The sequence below is a fragment of the Hyposmocoma kahamanoa genome, unplaced genomic scaffold (assembly GCF_003589595.1).
Source record: "Hyposmocoma kahamanoa isolate Upper Pololo Valley unplaced genomic scaffold, ASM358959v1 102, whole genome shotgun sequence".
In the NCBI taxonomy this organism is placed as follows: Eukaryota; Metazoa; Arthropoda; class Insecta; order Lepidoptera; family Cosmopterigidae; genus Hyposmocoma; species Hyposmocoma kahamanoa.
Window position 1 is genome coordinate 3,006,701 of NW_020653337.1, and position 16,043 is coordinate 3,022,743.

Sequence of the window (16,043 nt, forward strand, 5' to 3'; positions counted from 1 at the left end):
AGGAATGTTTAATTAAAATTCTTTTACAAGTATGATAATTGGCGAAAACAGTAAACTGTCGTTGAAAAGATAGCAAATTGAATGTTTCTCAAGGGTATACTTTTGATTTCTTAGTTTGCAAAAAATTGTACAGAGGAGACATTATTTTGAATTTGTTCTGCAAACGAAGAAACGTTTTAGCACTGAATTTTACTTTGCTATTTTATTATATGTTATTGTTAAGTAATCAACGCCTGAACAAGAGAGACAATCTTGACAAAAATGTAATGGCTGCCTTTCTCTGTAGGCCTTTAAGAATATTATTACAATCGCATCGCGGGTTTACTTAGTGTCATCTATTGATCAGCGTTAAGAATCAAAACAAGCGTCCGAATAAGCGGAGTTATGATTGCGACAATTCTTTGTATGAGATTAGGCATCTGTACTAGTATAGTATTATATTAGCTGTGTATCTAGTAAAAAAATTGAGGCTAGTTAATTTTTTCTGGGAATAAAGTACCAAGCTCCATACCAATTTGTTACAAGTCTTTTACCAAAAGATTTCGTTGTGCTATCTAACATTTTGTAGATTTGTATTTGGTAGTAAGGTTGTAAGTTAAAAAGCGTATCAGACTGCTATTTACGCTAGCGCTCTCTTTTATTACCGCATTTAAATATTTTTACTTTTGCAGGAAAGTAACAGAATGGAAGCAAATTTTTAGAACCATGGCATAATATACGGAGGGGAAGAAGAAAAGGCGGAAACTCATCTCTGGAGCTGTCAGTACCTCCGAGAGGAGTAGACCAGTGCGACGAGGACGGCTTCAAAAAGGTGGAAAAGTAAAAGAAGTACACTAGCCGTAACCTTAGTGGCACCGCCCCGACTGGCCCCAACCATCTATTGCATCAAGCGGTACCGAGGACGTTGCTAAACGTGGCACGACTTCATTACTCCACAAAGTCTGCGGATATTCTGGAGTACATACGGTTGAAAGCCAAAGCTGCCCTGAGGGTCGAGCAGTTGGAGTCCCGCCACAAGGTGAATTTTAATTCATTTGTGGTGAGAGTACCAACTCAACAACTGTCGACCTTCATGAAGGAGGACTTTTGGCCGAAGGGTGTCATGTACCGGTGTTTCCGAGGACGGCTATCGGACACCCACGTTGCGTCACACGTCGCGATCCGTACGTGTAAATAAATAAATATTTTTTGTCATATTATTACGTATGTTAGTGTATAAGGTACGTGTTTTATAGATCATATTATTTATTATTTTTATAGGTAGGTTAAATTATGAAACCAAAACTGTATACATTTATTTAGTTATTATACAGCTACTTGAATGGTAAAATCGATGGGAGTTATTGGAATCTTTCTAGTTATTCTATGATATTTTAAAGTAAATATACAAGATAACCACAAACACAAAACAACACTTTCGTAATACAGAGGCAACTCTATTACGAAAGAGTTTAATCGATGTGAAAATTACTAGTGAAATTTGTTTTTTCTTTAGGCAAGTCAAAAAGATGTCAACGCCCACCACCATACAAAATAATTTAAAACATATATAGTTTATCTCCAATATTTCGCTATACTTGTATGTCATTCGTATACGATTTAATTTCAAAGTTACAGGACAACTAACATAGTGTTATCTTAAAATTGCTTTAAGTTATATTAATATTACCTATGCAATTTCAAAGCGACAGTGTTGTCCTGTAACTTTGAAATTAAATCGTAAACCAATGACATACAAGTATAGTGAAATTTTGGAGATAAAGTAAGATGAAATATAATATAACGCAATTGTATATTATTGAGATAATACTATGTTACGGTTACCTATCAGTACTCCGAAATGACATTTTCCAGAAGTAACGTTTGCTCGAATTTACATAACCTCGAAAGTAATTTTGAGAGGAAAATGTTTTTTCTTTTAAAGCTAACTTAACTGAAAGAACAACTGTTTCGTTATAATTCGGTTTTCGGTGTAATGACAATTCGAACAAAGTTATTTCGGAAAAAAATGTCGAGTTTGTGATAGGTTACCCTATGTTAGTAGTCAAGTGCGATATGTATTGTGGTCTATGTAGATAATTCAGGTTTTTTTTCTTTCAAAGGCGGTAGCACGTCCTGGACGGCATCACCGCCCCACCAATTGTTTCCGAGGAGTCGTTAGCGTCCACTGGGGGGCAGTAGGGACCACTTTGGGAAACTATGAAACGATGATGATGACATGACGAAGTCAGTTTACAAACCTTTGCTGATGCGGCCCGTGATGCCCGAGATGCGGCGGTGCCGAGGGCGAGGGGCTGCCGACAGCGCCGCCAGCGCCCGACGGACCCGGTCCGCACGCCAACCCACCTAAAGACATGGGCGATGCCAGGGCTCCGCCGCCGCCCATCACCCCTGTATCAACGATAGCCATGTCTTTTTAAAGCGTTTGATAATTGTTCACATAAAAAAAATATTGCTCATAATTAATTCACATAATTGACCCCATACTGATTACTTTTCGGATTTATAATTATGCCCGAAATATGGCCAACTCATTAATACAACCTTGGATTGACAAGATAAAAATTAAACACAATAAGCAGAGGGTGAAATAACAGAATATTGTGTATTAGGGCGGTAAATAAAGAATTACGAGGGAGACTCTATTAGACTCTAACAGGCACCCAAGTTCGTAATTCTTGTACCGCCCGTAAAACATACAATGTTTTTCATCACACTTACACGTAAATAGTATGATTGCATGTAGGCTAACTTTAGTCTTTTAAAATAAAGTTGGGGTAGTGTTCATTGGAGGTATCGCACTTGCACGTATTTACATGATGAAAAAATATTACATACAAGCATTGACTTACAAATAAATGGACGACGGGTCTAATACAAAAACCACGAAAAAAATGTCCCAAGTCAACCTATTCGAAATTTAAATTGTAATGTCATCGCAGTATCGCGCTGTCAGTCGAACAAATGAAGACTAAAGCGGAGTTTGGCGCTCTGTATACGATTTTAGCGCCTTGCAAGTGCGGATACTTTTTAGCGCGGACCCGACGTCCATATAATTGTAAGTCAATGCATACAAGGCAAAAAGTTGACCTCGGTGGCCTTGTGTTGTTTTGCACTGTGAGCGTTGGATAAGAAAGTCCCGGCTGCGATTCCCAATAGAACGCATTCAGGCAATGAGCTTTTTAAAATTGTTTATTGAGTGTACTGTGACGAATTGCCTAGTATTGAGACCAGGTAACTGATGTGGTTACATTATGATTATTATAGTTATATTAAACCTTCATAAATAAAAGTTAAGTAGAACCAGTTACACATATACATAAGTAAAAGCTTCGTCAGACAGAACGCCGCCACCCAATAATCGCATCGCAAGAATATTCTATTTAATTTAACCTTAAGTTAGAAGTGATAATTATATCAAAGTTCGTATGAAGATAATTTACCCATAGATACAGGACTAGGTCCTCCCATAGGTGAAGGCGCAGACGGCGAAGGACTCTGACGCAGGAACTGATTGGGAGCTGGAGCCCTGTTGGGCGGGTAGCCCGCGCCCAACATCGAGGCCACCTCGGGCTTGTTCTGCACCCGCCCTTGCATGTGCAGCATGTTCATCATTTGCGTGTTGCCCATGCCTGATATAAAATCATTCAAAGTTATAATCTACATATCTTAAAATGTAAATAGTTTCAACATGACACAGTTTGGGCACTGCAAAAACATATAACATATAAAAACAGAATGTTATATACTTTGGTACATTCATCGTTGTGAATTTGACTCTACATAGAAGAGGGATGGAAATAATTGCAGTAAATGTTAATTGCTTACCCATTTGTCCAGGTCCCATCTGTCCCTGCATAGTATTAGGATTCATCTGCCCGCCCATGCCTCCAACAACCTGGTTGCACGGCATCTGTCCCATAGAGTTACTCACACTCATTGGCACCTGCATTGCGTTTGGCATTGACATATTTGGCATCATCTGACCTTGCATACCTGGCCCTGCCAATTGACTCTGCAGCTGACTTCCCATAGGGTTCCCCATCCCCATTTGTCCAACCATATTATTTCCCATCTGTCCCTGATTGGGTACCATTCCAATGGCACTAATTTTGTTAGGCAACTGCATGTTCAACTGTGGTCTATTCAGGGTCTGGAGTAAATTTGTAGCAGGTTGTGCTTGAGGTCCTTGGGAAACTATAGGGCCCTGTTGTCCCATTTGGGCTTGAAGACCCATACCAGGATTGGGCCCTAGTTGTTGTTGCATTTGACCCTGAGGGCCCATGTTCATCATTTGGTTCCTGGAGCCTTGAGATGCGAGGGTCTGTAAAGCATTGATGGGGTCTGGGGCCATGCCAGATTGAGCATTGGGTCTCTGAGGAGCCTGCTGGTTTTGGACTTGGGCATTTGGGCCCTGCTGGCTTTGATTGGGGCCTTGCATGTTTGGTGCTCCTTGGTTTTGCTTTGGTTGGGCTGAAAAGTAAATATTTAAAAAAACACATTAATACTAAATTAAACAAATTTACAGCAATATTTATATAGTTATGAGTTAACAAAGAAAGAGTTTAGTATGGGAATTATGTCCTGATGTATGGCGACTATAGAAATATGACCATTATGTCAATTTCATTTTACTTATTTTTTGTTTAATTTTTAAAGTAACATGCAAGTAATGGTTTAACAACTTTTTTATCTTGTTTTCTTGTTAAAAAAAGAGTTATAGGTTATTAAGAGTTATATACTACACAAAATTACAATTATGAATGGCTGGATTCAAAAATTAATTCATAATCAATTAATCACCTAATTACGTTACATGCTTTTATGTGAGATGGATGAGACAGCCTAACAAAATGGTATTTAAACAGTTAAGGGTTGAAGCGGCGAACTGGGTCTACTGAATAATTGTGTAGAATAATTGTATAGAATAATGGTATAGAATAATTTTATTTTTGTTAATTATTATTATTATTTTCATCGGTCATAGTCTTTAATTTGATGTTTCTTTGCGTTTTGTGTGTGTGATCGACCACATAGATCTGCCATGGCCGGGTCTGGCTCAAAATCAGGATTTCAAAATTTCTCTGAGCGGACACGAGTCAATCACAAATCAATACACATATTTAAGTGATCATTTATAAATATTTCTGTAAATTCTGCATACTTTTTTCTCTTTTCTGTAACTTTCTTTTATTTGTGTGTGGTAAAATAAATGGTTTAAATGAACAATCAAATCAAGACCTCAACTTAGTGGGGAATATAATGTCACTGTAGGGCAAAAGTCACTATGTTACAAATGGCCAAAGTGATTTTTCACTCTACAGTGACAAAAACCACAATCCAAGTAGGTATTATAATAGGAGAAAATTTGCATAAACAGATAGTTACAGTACAGATAAAAGTACAGAGTATGTTAAATATTGTCACTTAGCAAACAACACCACACAAGTATTTTGGAGTAATTTTAAAGGAGAGTGGAAAACTCCACTAATATTGTTGCATATAAGATTTACTTATCTATTATTGGTAATAAGTGTTCTCTTTATGGATTACACATAATTGTACATGAGTTGGTTGTAAAATTGTTATTGACATTTTATTTGGACTTGAGTATCACTCAAATGTAAAAATCGCCAATTTTCCACTTGAGTGGTATTGTCTGCTAAGCAATGATACGCAAAAAACTTATTTGTTTGTCAGCAATAGTTTGCACTTAGCGACCAATGGTGTAAATGACAGACTATGGTGCTATCTGTGGCTTCATAAGGGTAGTTAAAAGTCAGTTTCAACAAGTGTCGTTTCATAGTAGGATTAACCAGTTGTTTTGTTGATGGAAAATCACAGCAAGCAAGATTGAGTTATTTCTTCACAACATTTTATAAGTGTGTCATTACGATATAGAGGTCTTAGGTTTTCGCAATTGTTACGCATAGGAAATTAAATTCTTTTTCTGGATTGAAATTGTTAAAAGCGTATATTTGTTTACAAACATGACTATACCACCTCAATCAACCGTGACCATGGGACCTGTAAAAGGCCCAAAATGTTGGTTTCTTTGAAAAAACAAATATACGCGATTTAAATATGGTAAAATAGTTGAATTTCCTGTGTCATTACAAACTTAGATGTTATAGACATTGCCTGATACTTACACATTTCCCTTACATGGAGAATGAGTTTGGCGACCATGTTCATGTATTCTTCCCGTGTCTTCGCTTTCATGAACACATGGTTCTCCATCTCACTGCTGTTACGCGCCACCTGCATGCCGGACCGCTGGATCACTTCCTCGCTGTAATATATTTTAATTATTTTGCGAGACAACTATGGTACCAGAGCAGGAATTCACTCTGGGGCACTGCATGTAACACCCAGACGTGAACCAATTAGAAAAGGTCATTTTCAAATTGGTCCAACCGGGAATCGAACCCGGGATTTCTTCATCCAGCGCCCACTGTGTGAATTGTTAAAAACATTAAGTAGAAATGAGCAAACATTGCAAGAAGCAGATGTTTCCTGTGAGTTAACGCTAATTACTGATAACGATGTCATTGTATCAAAGACATGAGTTTTGTTTAGAAATTGTAGACTGACGTCAACTTGGACGATATACCGTGTTATGGACAGACTTCTCAAATTTATTTCATTGATTATGATTTAATTCCCGTTGTATAATCATAATATATATGTGGAAGGGAATGTTCCAGGTTTAATTATAAATAACAAGCGAAGTCTTGTAAATTTCGAACTTACATTTTCGATACAACTGTCTGTCGAAAATTCGGGGTCCGCCAATTGTCATCTGTTCCGATAACATTAAATTGCTTTAGCTGATTATCCATTTTTTATGAATAATCAGCAACAACAAGCAACAACACGGTATAAAACTAATTAATTTCCGTAAAAAACTTCACAAACAAGCGTTTTCAGATTATGACGTTTATCTATAAACCACTCATTCACTCACAGGCCATTATCGACCGTAAAGTCGCTTTGTGCTTGCAAAATCGTCGGTCCGAGTTGATTGGGTGAGAAAGCTTTTGTTGAATTTAAATTAGAGAATTCGTTTTGACAAGTAGCAACACTAAATTTCTTCTACTTCTGTCTTTGGATTGGTCCCTGTATACTCTCGCGCTATTACATTAAGATACTAAAGCCCACGAAAGAATAAAGAATGGAAGTGCCATTTAGTCTCGATTATTATCAGAACCACTGTCGTCAAAAGGCACACAAACAAATAATAAACACCGAAAACTTGATAATGATTGATCGTAATTTCTAATTCAAAAAGATGTAACAATTTTTGGACTGCTAGCATTGACTTACAAATAAATGGACGACGGGTCTAATACAAAAACCACGAAAAAAATGTACCAAGTCAACCTATTTAAACGTAGTGACATGTAAAGGAATATGAAAAAGCTAAAACGTTGAATTTAAATTGTAATGTCATCGCAGTACTGTCTAATTTTGCTTGCTTCGCTGTCATCGAACAAACGAAGACTAAAGCGTGAATGACGCTCTGTATACGATTTTAACGCCCTATAAGTTCGGACACTTTTTAGCGCGGACCCGACGTCCATATAATTGTAAGTCAATGACTGCTAGTATAATATTTAAACTTACCCAATCGCTGTATCGTTGAAAGTCCAATAACTTTATTGTAAGTTATGACGTTTTGATTTTATATGGAAATTTTATTGAACGTGCTGCCATCTGCCAGTAGATGAAACTACGACGAACGACTAACATCTGAACGGATAGAAAGTAGTATCTGCTCGATAACAGATATCTTCTTTAACGCACACATTACAATGAACTTTATTTCGATCAATTAAGTTTAAACGTGGAAAATTCGAAATGTTTACTAAGTTCTCTAAAGAATAAAACTCGACCATATTGCTTTGGGATAATGTTTGCTTTCATTTGTTAAAGTCCAAAAATCAATACGAGAAACAGAAAATTGAAAAGTTACTAAAGGTTTACCGATGCCATGATATGAAACACCACCACGGAAGTATTTTTGATGCGGCTAGCATTTTCACATAACAAAACAGCACAATAAGGCTTTTGTCTACGATTTTAGAGAATTTGAACTAAAGAATTACCGCAACCATGACGTATGAAGCGAAAATGAGGGAGTGAGCTCATGTACCTACATGGAACTACGCCTGTAATGGGCACCGTGTACACTAAAGCTAACTAACCACTTCAACTGTATTTATTATTCTGACTTCCAAACTCTAACTCAATCAACTTATAGTCAAGATCACGTCAAGCTTGACACTTTGTACTTTGGACCGTTCTTATCGTTAGCGGCGTAGAGTTAGATTAAATTCTTAAGTGTCAAACTTGGCGTGCTCTTGACCCTGTACAACAGGCTGTACCAACAGGCTGCGTAGCAGAATTTGAAAAATAAAAGGTATTCATCACAATATTGTGATGAGAATATTCTTGTGCAGTATTGAAATAACTTTTGTCAGATGCAGTATTTCCATATTATTATTGATAGTATTCCTGCATCGCATCGCGGATTTTTATCTCAGTTATAGGAGTATGATCATCAAGCAGCAATAACATTTTATTTGAAATATTGTAGATACCGAACGAACGCTTCAATTCAATAAAAAATGACGCGTATCACCCAACTGTGCAATTCGAGTTCACCGGGAATATGCGAATGTGTGCGACCGTAGCCGGCGATTTATGATACTCATATACGCTTGAATTTGATTTGATATTATTTTGTAGTGAGGAATAAACAATAATTGTTAATTATTATTAAATTTTACTTAGAAATAAAAACCACCATCCAGGGATCAATCTGATTAAACAATTGGGAGAAACACAGGGTTGCCGGTTGTCATAACATGTTTTTACCTAAAATTCAGTAAATTGCTTTCGCATCCTGCCCGGACTAGAACGATCGGAGCACAGTGGCATGGCATGGCGGTTTTAATGGTAGGTTGGCAAGATTTATAGTTTCCTCTGAAGCTCGTCTCGTTTATGAAAATAAATATAAAACAATTGTTACCATTTAATGCAGATCTTAATCTCCATAATTAGATTTTATTGAAATTTCAGTACTAAATTTATAAATTGCGTTATCTAACTTCATAGTTGTTTTAACTGCAACTAATAAGCATATTGTCCACGATCCTGTAGTTGCTGTTTTATCCTGTTACTATTATATTTAATCAATTTATTTGGAGCGCTGATTTTGAATTATATAATATGGCCGGATATTGTTCTACTATCTGGTATCCGGCCGGATTGTAAAATTAGGTCGTATAGGCCAGATACCGGATAGTTATCGGATATCCGTTTCATTTCTACTTAATAGATAATCATGTCTTCAGCATAATCTCAGTACAGAGTACCTACTAAAAAAACCGACCTCAAAAGTACGTGGAATAGTACGTCTATTTGCTAAGTTTTATTGAAATGTCCCCTAATTCGCCACTATACAGGACTGGAGATAATAATAATCGGTTCTCCCTACTCAAAGTATATAGAGAGAAAAACGCCTTGAATTGGAGAAATAGCAAAATCAACCATTAAAATAATTGCTCCTAAATTAAAGTTAGGCGCTATTTATAAAAACGAATCCTCATGCGTGAACAGCCACCCTTAAAGGTGAATGATTTTCTTCAAAATGAAGTGGGACCACTATGGAAGTACCCCCTTTCCAACAAAAAAATGAAAATCGGTTCACAAATACCGGAGTTATCGCGTAACATATGTACAAAAAAAAGAAACTTACAGTCGAATTGAGAACCTCCTCTTTTTTTGAAGGCGGTTAAAAATAATTTATCCTTTCTATCACTTTAATATAATTGTGTATATCTCTATACAAAGTTGTATTTAAATATTATTCTATATCTTTTACAAATTACAAAATACTAAGCAATCAAATATTAACTCACACTTTCTCATAAATAAAGCATGACACTGGATGTCATAGCCAAATATTCTTCTGAAGTGATCTTCAGGGAAATATAAACTTCCATTCACTGAAATTGACTAAAAAACGCTTCGTTGTTTATTGCGCGATACATTTACATTTTATTAAACGAAAAAATAAGTAGGAAAGTTATTTCGCTTTTTAATTGAATGCAAACAAGTTATAAGCGGAGTCGTATTTATTATAATAATATAATGAATGCGAAAATTGCATAGTTTTTTTTTTAGAGTAGCAATATTCAATAAAAGAAATGTGATGGAATGAGTGAAGAAGAATGAATAATTTTACAGAAACGTCAAAGTTACGTTCGCGCGTGTATTTTTTGTATTGTGTGCGTAAATAAACAAATATTTGGGTTTTCAATTATTTCGTGGCTAAGTAAAATTAATGTTTTATAATGACCACTTCTACTGTTTTGAGAGTAAAGCGGCGGCTTGAGGATAATCCTCAGAATGCTTTGGTTTTAAACTGTAAACGAATTAAAACCGATACTGAAGAGATTTCGCCTTCACTGTTCGTTTTTCGAGGCACTGTTGATAATCAGGTAACTTATTTTTCATTTTTACTCGTAGATTCGTTTTTTTAAGTCTTTAACATGCAGCAAATGTAGACTTTACGGTGTAGTTCAGACGACGTATGAAACGTTTTTTGAGGTTATGTTAAGTTCTAGGAAGTCGTATACATGTCGTCACACACTATTTTTTAGTCTAAATAAATTACACCTTATAGTGCGGTGCGTATGCATACTCATTGCAAAGAATCCATTCCAGCGCTGTCAATATTCCTGTCCATAAATATATGCCGAATTAAAATATAAAGAAAATGTTAATTTTAAGTTTATTATAGTGCATTCGGTTATTTCAATGTTGCTATCCGGATACTTGTAACATACAGTAATATATTCATGTCTTATAACTAAGCAATAGACTTGTGCCTGATTGACTCTTAGAGAGAGCAATCCTAGTTAGTTCAATCGGTCAACTGAACTAGGTCGGTCTTCTAGTTCATTTAGTTCATCTAGTTCCTTACTTAGTTAGTACGTCTTGTCCTTGCTCAGATATCGAATGAACGCTCCAAACTAGTAATTTTATTCACATGAACTACTAATACTACGGACTTCTAGTATTATGAGGTCAATACTACTCTGTATTAAATATTTAAAAATACAATTTGTAAGGAATCGGTACTATTCGATTTTCCTTCATATTGTAAAGGTTTAAAGGCTGTTCTGTGATTCTTACTAAATATCTTTTTTACAAAATAAGAATTTTAGTTAGAATGGTGTGTTTAAAAATCAATATTTAGGTACAACTATTTCATATACTGGTACTCGTCGGTTGATATTATACATACAGATGCCTCTCAATCATAGTTTTATTAAAAGTAATGAAAGATCACTATTTGTCCCGCTCGCCCTGTTCCTACTGTATAAAAAACAGGTGTACGATCAACACAGACAGTTCCTAGTTCGTACTGAACTAAAAAGAACGATGAACTATTAAAACCGTCCAAGACGAAGTAGTTCATGCCGGGAATATATTCCTAATAGTTCGTAGTTCATGAATTACTAAACACTTGTACCCTTTGAAGTTTGAGTTTGAAAGAAGGTTGTAACTTTACATCTTGGAGAGTTGTTATGACTAGGGCTTGGATAAATATGCAGTATAAAGTACACAATATATGTACCTATAATATGGGCAAAAAATCTTGAAATATGGTGGTAAAAAAACAAATGTTTTTTTTTAAATTTTCAAAATTTAATTCTGTCTATTTGGTCGGAACAACATTTTGTACTGGCTTAATGACCTTTCGATGTCAACTTAAATTTGCACAAGTCTGCAAATGAGTAGGTCACGTCTAGGTTGTCTTCTACTCTTCCGCACACTGGTAATTTTTTTTAGTGTATTACAACCTTTTTTTTTATTAAATAAAATATCATGTAATATTGAAAATATGAATTATTACAACTTCCGTGTAGAAATATGATCTAAACCTGTAAATATGGAAAATAAAAGTCACTTTTTTTAATCCTAAATATAATTATTTATCTAGAAAACAAATTATTAATTAAACGTCAATTATTGAAATAAAAAATACATAATTACGTATCAATATGGGCCCTAGCTATGACTTTTGGATTCATTACAGTATTTTTAGTCACCATTATAACAAGCATTAATACTAAAGAGGGACCTTGGAATCATAAGCGTGTGGAAATAACATTTGTATAAAATTGTTTTGAGGTTAATTTAAAATTTTCGCCCAATTATCTTAAAAAATCCCGAGTGTTACTGCTTTAAGGATCTGAAGCAACTTATCAGTTCTTTCAATAGTTTCTGTTTCCTTTTAGGATACAAATCAAGTAAAAGACATTGTTCCAAAATACAATATTAAAACTACAAACAACGCCAATGATATAATAGAAAAGATGCGCAAAGAAAGAAAGGAAACGTCAATGGAGAATCGTTACGAATTTGTCAACTGTAGTCGGGGATTAAATTCGAACGATGAGTCAACTGAAGATACTTTTAATCTTGTCGACTTTCGGCAGAAAACTGTGAGTGAAGAAGATAATGTGAAATATGCTTATGATTTATACACAGCCGCTAAGCAGGACTTTGATATTTCTATGATTGATCATCTTGTAAGGTTTGTACAGTTTCATTGTTAAGTTCAAATTCAAGTCCACTGAAAATCAGCGTCACAGCCTTTTCCCGGCGGTGACATTAGCTTTGCACATTAGCATTAGCACACATCACATCTCTATTTAGCACAACAATAGTGTTGACTAGTTTTGTCGTCATTTAATTACTTATTACTAAGATTTTATTTTTAATTCATTTTATTTAGTTTTTCTGTTATTCTATTTTGTGTTTGTTTTACTCTTAATTTAGTTTTATTTAATTTTATATTTATTTATTTTTTAATTTCTTTCTGTGTATTATTGTGTTGTGGCATTATGTAATAAATGGATTCTATTCTATTCTAAATTCTAAACATGTTTATTCATAGCCAATTACTATTAAAATTGTCACATGTAGACAACTTAATCACAGTGTCCCATAAGAGCTTGGGCTTTCTGGCTAAGGGTGCTTTCAAATATGACATTTGTAGAAGCACTACAGTACTGCAACTGTGGTGCGGCAGCTAGCGTCTGTAGCGCTTTAGCAGTTTTTAGTTCACTAATTGTGACTGCAAAAGTGGCGCTCGCGTGTCACGACAGTTGCGCCACTGCTGAACTTCTATAAGCGTCTAATTTGAAGGCGTCCTAAGGCCTATTAGAGTCTATTCCTGTCCAACTGTAAACCTGAAGTAATTTACTATTACAGCATAGAAAATTATGAAACGGATTTAATATTGGGTTCCTATCGAGACAATGGTCGGCGGACCCCTTCATCCGATGGTGCTGATGATGACGATGACTCCAATGACGAGAATAACTGGAGAAATGACTATCCGGATTCAGAACCCAGCAGTTTTGACGAGGAAGATATGATACAGGCCATGGCAAAGTGTGACATAGGTGTGTTATATTTCCTGCTATTCAGATTTATAGAGATTATAGGTCATGTTGTCGTAAGGCTTCGAACTATTGACTCAAATTGGGAAGTGTTACTGCCCCGGTGTTTCTGAGGCTCTTCGTCGTATATGAGTAGATGTTGGTAATTATATTATCTGTATGGACATGTCATAAGTTTGCTTTCTTACAGTTCACAAACGTTGTTGTTATTTTATACCCGACTTCAAAAAAGGAAGAGGTTCTCAATTTGATTATATTTTTTTATATGTATGTTTAATAATAACAGTCTATTTATTTTCTCTCAACATACAAGATAAATTGTATAAATGCTTACTGATTAATGAGTTTCTACATTAAACCTTATTTGCGAGAGACTGCTGCCTGAGATAGGCATAAAAATACCTGTATGACAGGTCACCAGGTGCCCATTCTTCCATTTATGTTAAAATCAATTTTACATAGATTAGGTAAGTACAGTAAATCAACGGTAAAAATGGATTTAAATGGATTGTGACCAAACTTACTTTAAATTTGCAAAATTAAAGTGGTCCCATTTAAATTTGAATAAAATATTCCACCTCTGAGGGTGGCAAAGTAGGGGATGAATATGGTAACCGTTTTCAATAAAACGTGGCAAATAGATGTAATTCCAGGAACTTTTGAGGTTGGTTTTTTTGGTACTCTGGCCTGTAACCACAGACTATATGTCTGTGTCTACAACACTTGTGGATTATTCTACTTTATCGTGTCGAGAGACGAAGTCCTCACATATGAGAAGAGAGTTTTACCCCTTTGCGCCAACTGCTCACCCAACACAACATTTAACTCCCCAACCTGCCAAATATCCCCTAATTGAAGAAAACATTGCAACTATAATATAATAATTCTATCTGTTAATATCTTTCTAGAAGATGATCTGTCCAGTGATACGGGTGAAGATAAAATCTATGATGACCCTCCTGATATCTTCAATGAAGACGTGAAACTGTATGGCGCAGCTTACGCTAAATACAAAGTAAGAGTACTGTCTGAAGATCCAAATCTCGTAGATAACAGGAATTTAATACATAGCACCAGGGTTAAGGATATGGATGAGGAGTCTATTGACGGTCAGTTTTTTGTTTAGTTATATAAGAATCTATGATAATTCTTATTTACCTATTTAAATTCCAATTAAGTAGACAAAAAAATGTTATTTACACCTGCCATCATTGGGTTGCCTAGCAACGTTTTTTTTTTATAAAACATTGTATGTCGAATTTGGTTAGAGTATTGTAGGCGTTGCTTCATATTAATTTATCCAAAGAATATTTTTTTACATGTGCTTATAAGGTTACGATCATGGTTAACATTCCACATGTACGCTGTAAAGCAACGAAGCTTTCTAATGTACAGTTCTGTCTAATACATAAAAAGTTTCATTACAGGTTACAAAGATGATAGTGACGATGGATTTTATTATGGCCAAGACGAAGATACCGACCAGTTTAAAGAACAATACGATAAAATGGATTCAGATGATGAGTATAGTCCGGATTGAAGTGAATTAGAATGTTAAGCATAATGTTATTCAATACTCATGTTATGTTATATGTTTGCTGAAATTATACATTTTTAAACCTATATTTGTGTTGTATTTTTGTGTAATTTTAGTTTAAGTTGTTTTGAGTGTTGGGAGGTTGACTGCGAACATTTAAAGTAGTTATCGAGATGGGACCAGTAAAGTGGTTAGAAACGTTGGTTCATTTGAAAAAAAAAATAGTTTAATTTCCATTTCAAGTGGCTGTTTGGTATCGTAATTCATAAGCCTTAAATTAAAAAAAAAAACGAAAGTGTACAAAATTGAATGAATGAAATATTCAAAAACAGTTTTTATTTACTATATTTTGATACCTCCAACTCCCACGTAAGTTGTTGTAAGTCAAAATACCATATTTTGCTTTTAAACTTCAATATATCCTTTCTATGTATATTATAGGTTTCATATTTAAAAGTTACAATGACGATGCAGAACAATAATACTTGTAAATTTACAATTTGAAGTCTACATAATGATACAACGGGTGGTTTTATTGCTAAGTAGCAATTTCCTCCGTAATCTTAGGATCTAAAATTGAGATATATAGTGTGCAAAGAATTATATTCAGTTCTATGCCGCTTGTGATGAGACATTTAAATCGGGAATTATATCGTATAGGTCTACAGCAGTATTCCCCAAACATTGTTCTGCCGTGGCCCGGTAATTTTCATACTGCTTCTTCGTGACCCATTCAATACTTCAATATATCGTCTGTTTAAAGGTAAAACCACATAAGTGTCATTTCTACAAAAAGTCTTCATGTAGCTATGGTAAGAAAATCACTATCTTTCTGCAGGTGAAACTCAATAACAAAAAGCTATAAACTCAATGAGTGGTTTTATCTGCAGAAAGATGGTGATTTTCTTACAAGAGGTACATAATTTGGATTTTTTTTGTGGATTTGTGGAATGTCACTTATGTGGTGGTGGGACGAAAGTTTTATTCTGAGGTCTAGTTCCACTTCAACAAGGCGGGAATGT

General features: G+C 35.1%; 2 protein-coding genes across 2 annotated transcripts in view; one reads left to right on the forward strand and one right to left on the reverse strand.

Annotated features, from left to right (window-relative positions):
• Positions 1 to 6,873, reverse strand: part of LOC113232849 (mediator of RNA polymerase II transcription subunit 15) — a 13,968-nt gene extending 7,095 nt beyond the window's left edge. Inside the window, exons 1-6 of the mRNA XM_026467703.1 lie at positions 6,754 to 6,873; positions 6,153 to 6,292; positions 3,829 to 4,473; positions 3,444 to 3,632; positions 2,241 to 2,391; positions 966 to 985 (exon numbers count right to left, since the gene is read on the reverse strand). Of these exons, the coding sequence (XP_026323488.1) occupies positions 966 to 985; positions 2,241 to 2,391; positions 3,444 to 3,632; positions 3,829 to 4,473; positions 6,153 to 6,292; positions 6,754 to 6,842 (1,234 nt within the window). The 5' untranslated portion in view covers positions 6,843 to 6,873. The remainder of the gene's footprint in view (positions 1 to 965; positions 986 to 2,240; positions 2,392 to 3,443; positions 3,633 to 3,828; positions 4,474 to 6,152; positions 6,293 to 6,753) is intronic.
• Positions 6,874 to 10,361: 3,488 nt separating this feature from the next.
• LOC113236829 (probable RNA polymerase II nuclear localization protein SLC7A6OS) lies at positions 10,362 to 15,024 on the forward strand. The gene is made up of 5 exons (XM_026473031.1): positions 10,362 to 10,508; positions 12,315 to 12,613; positions 13,294 to 13,487; positions 14,393 to 14,593; positions 14,912 to 15,024. Exons 1-5 carry the CDS (start codon positions 10,362 to 10,364, stop codon positions 15,022 to 15,024), a joined length of 954 nt encoding a protein of 317 aa, XP_026328816.1.
• Positions 15,025 to 16,043: the final 1,019 nt, after the last annotated feature.

What these genes read in the sequence shown, in the direction of transcription:
- LOC113236829 (XM_026473031.1), top strand. Translation starts at nt 10,362, where the DNA reads ATGACCACTTCTACTGTTTTGAGAGTAAAGCGGCGGCTTGAGGATAAT. An exon ending in ATGATTGATCATCTTGTAAG is followed by an intron (nt 12,614 to 13,293) that starts GTTTGTACAGTT and finishes TTACTATTACAG; the next exon opens with CATAGAAAATTATGAAACGG. An exon ending in GGATGAGGAGTCTATTGACG is followed by an intron (nt 14,594 to 14,911) that starts GTCAGTTTTTTG and finishes GTTTCATTACAG; the next exon opens with GTTACAAAGATGATAGTGAC.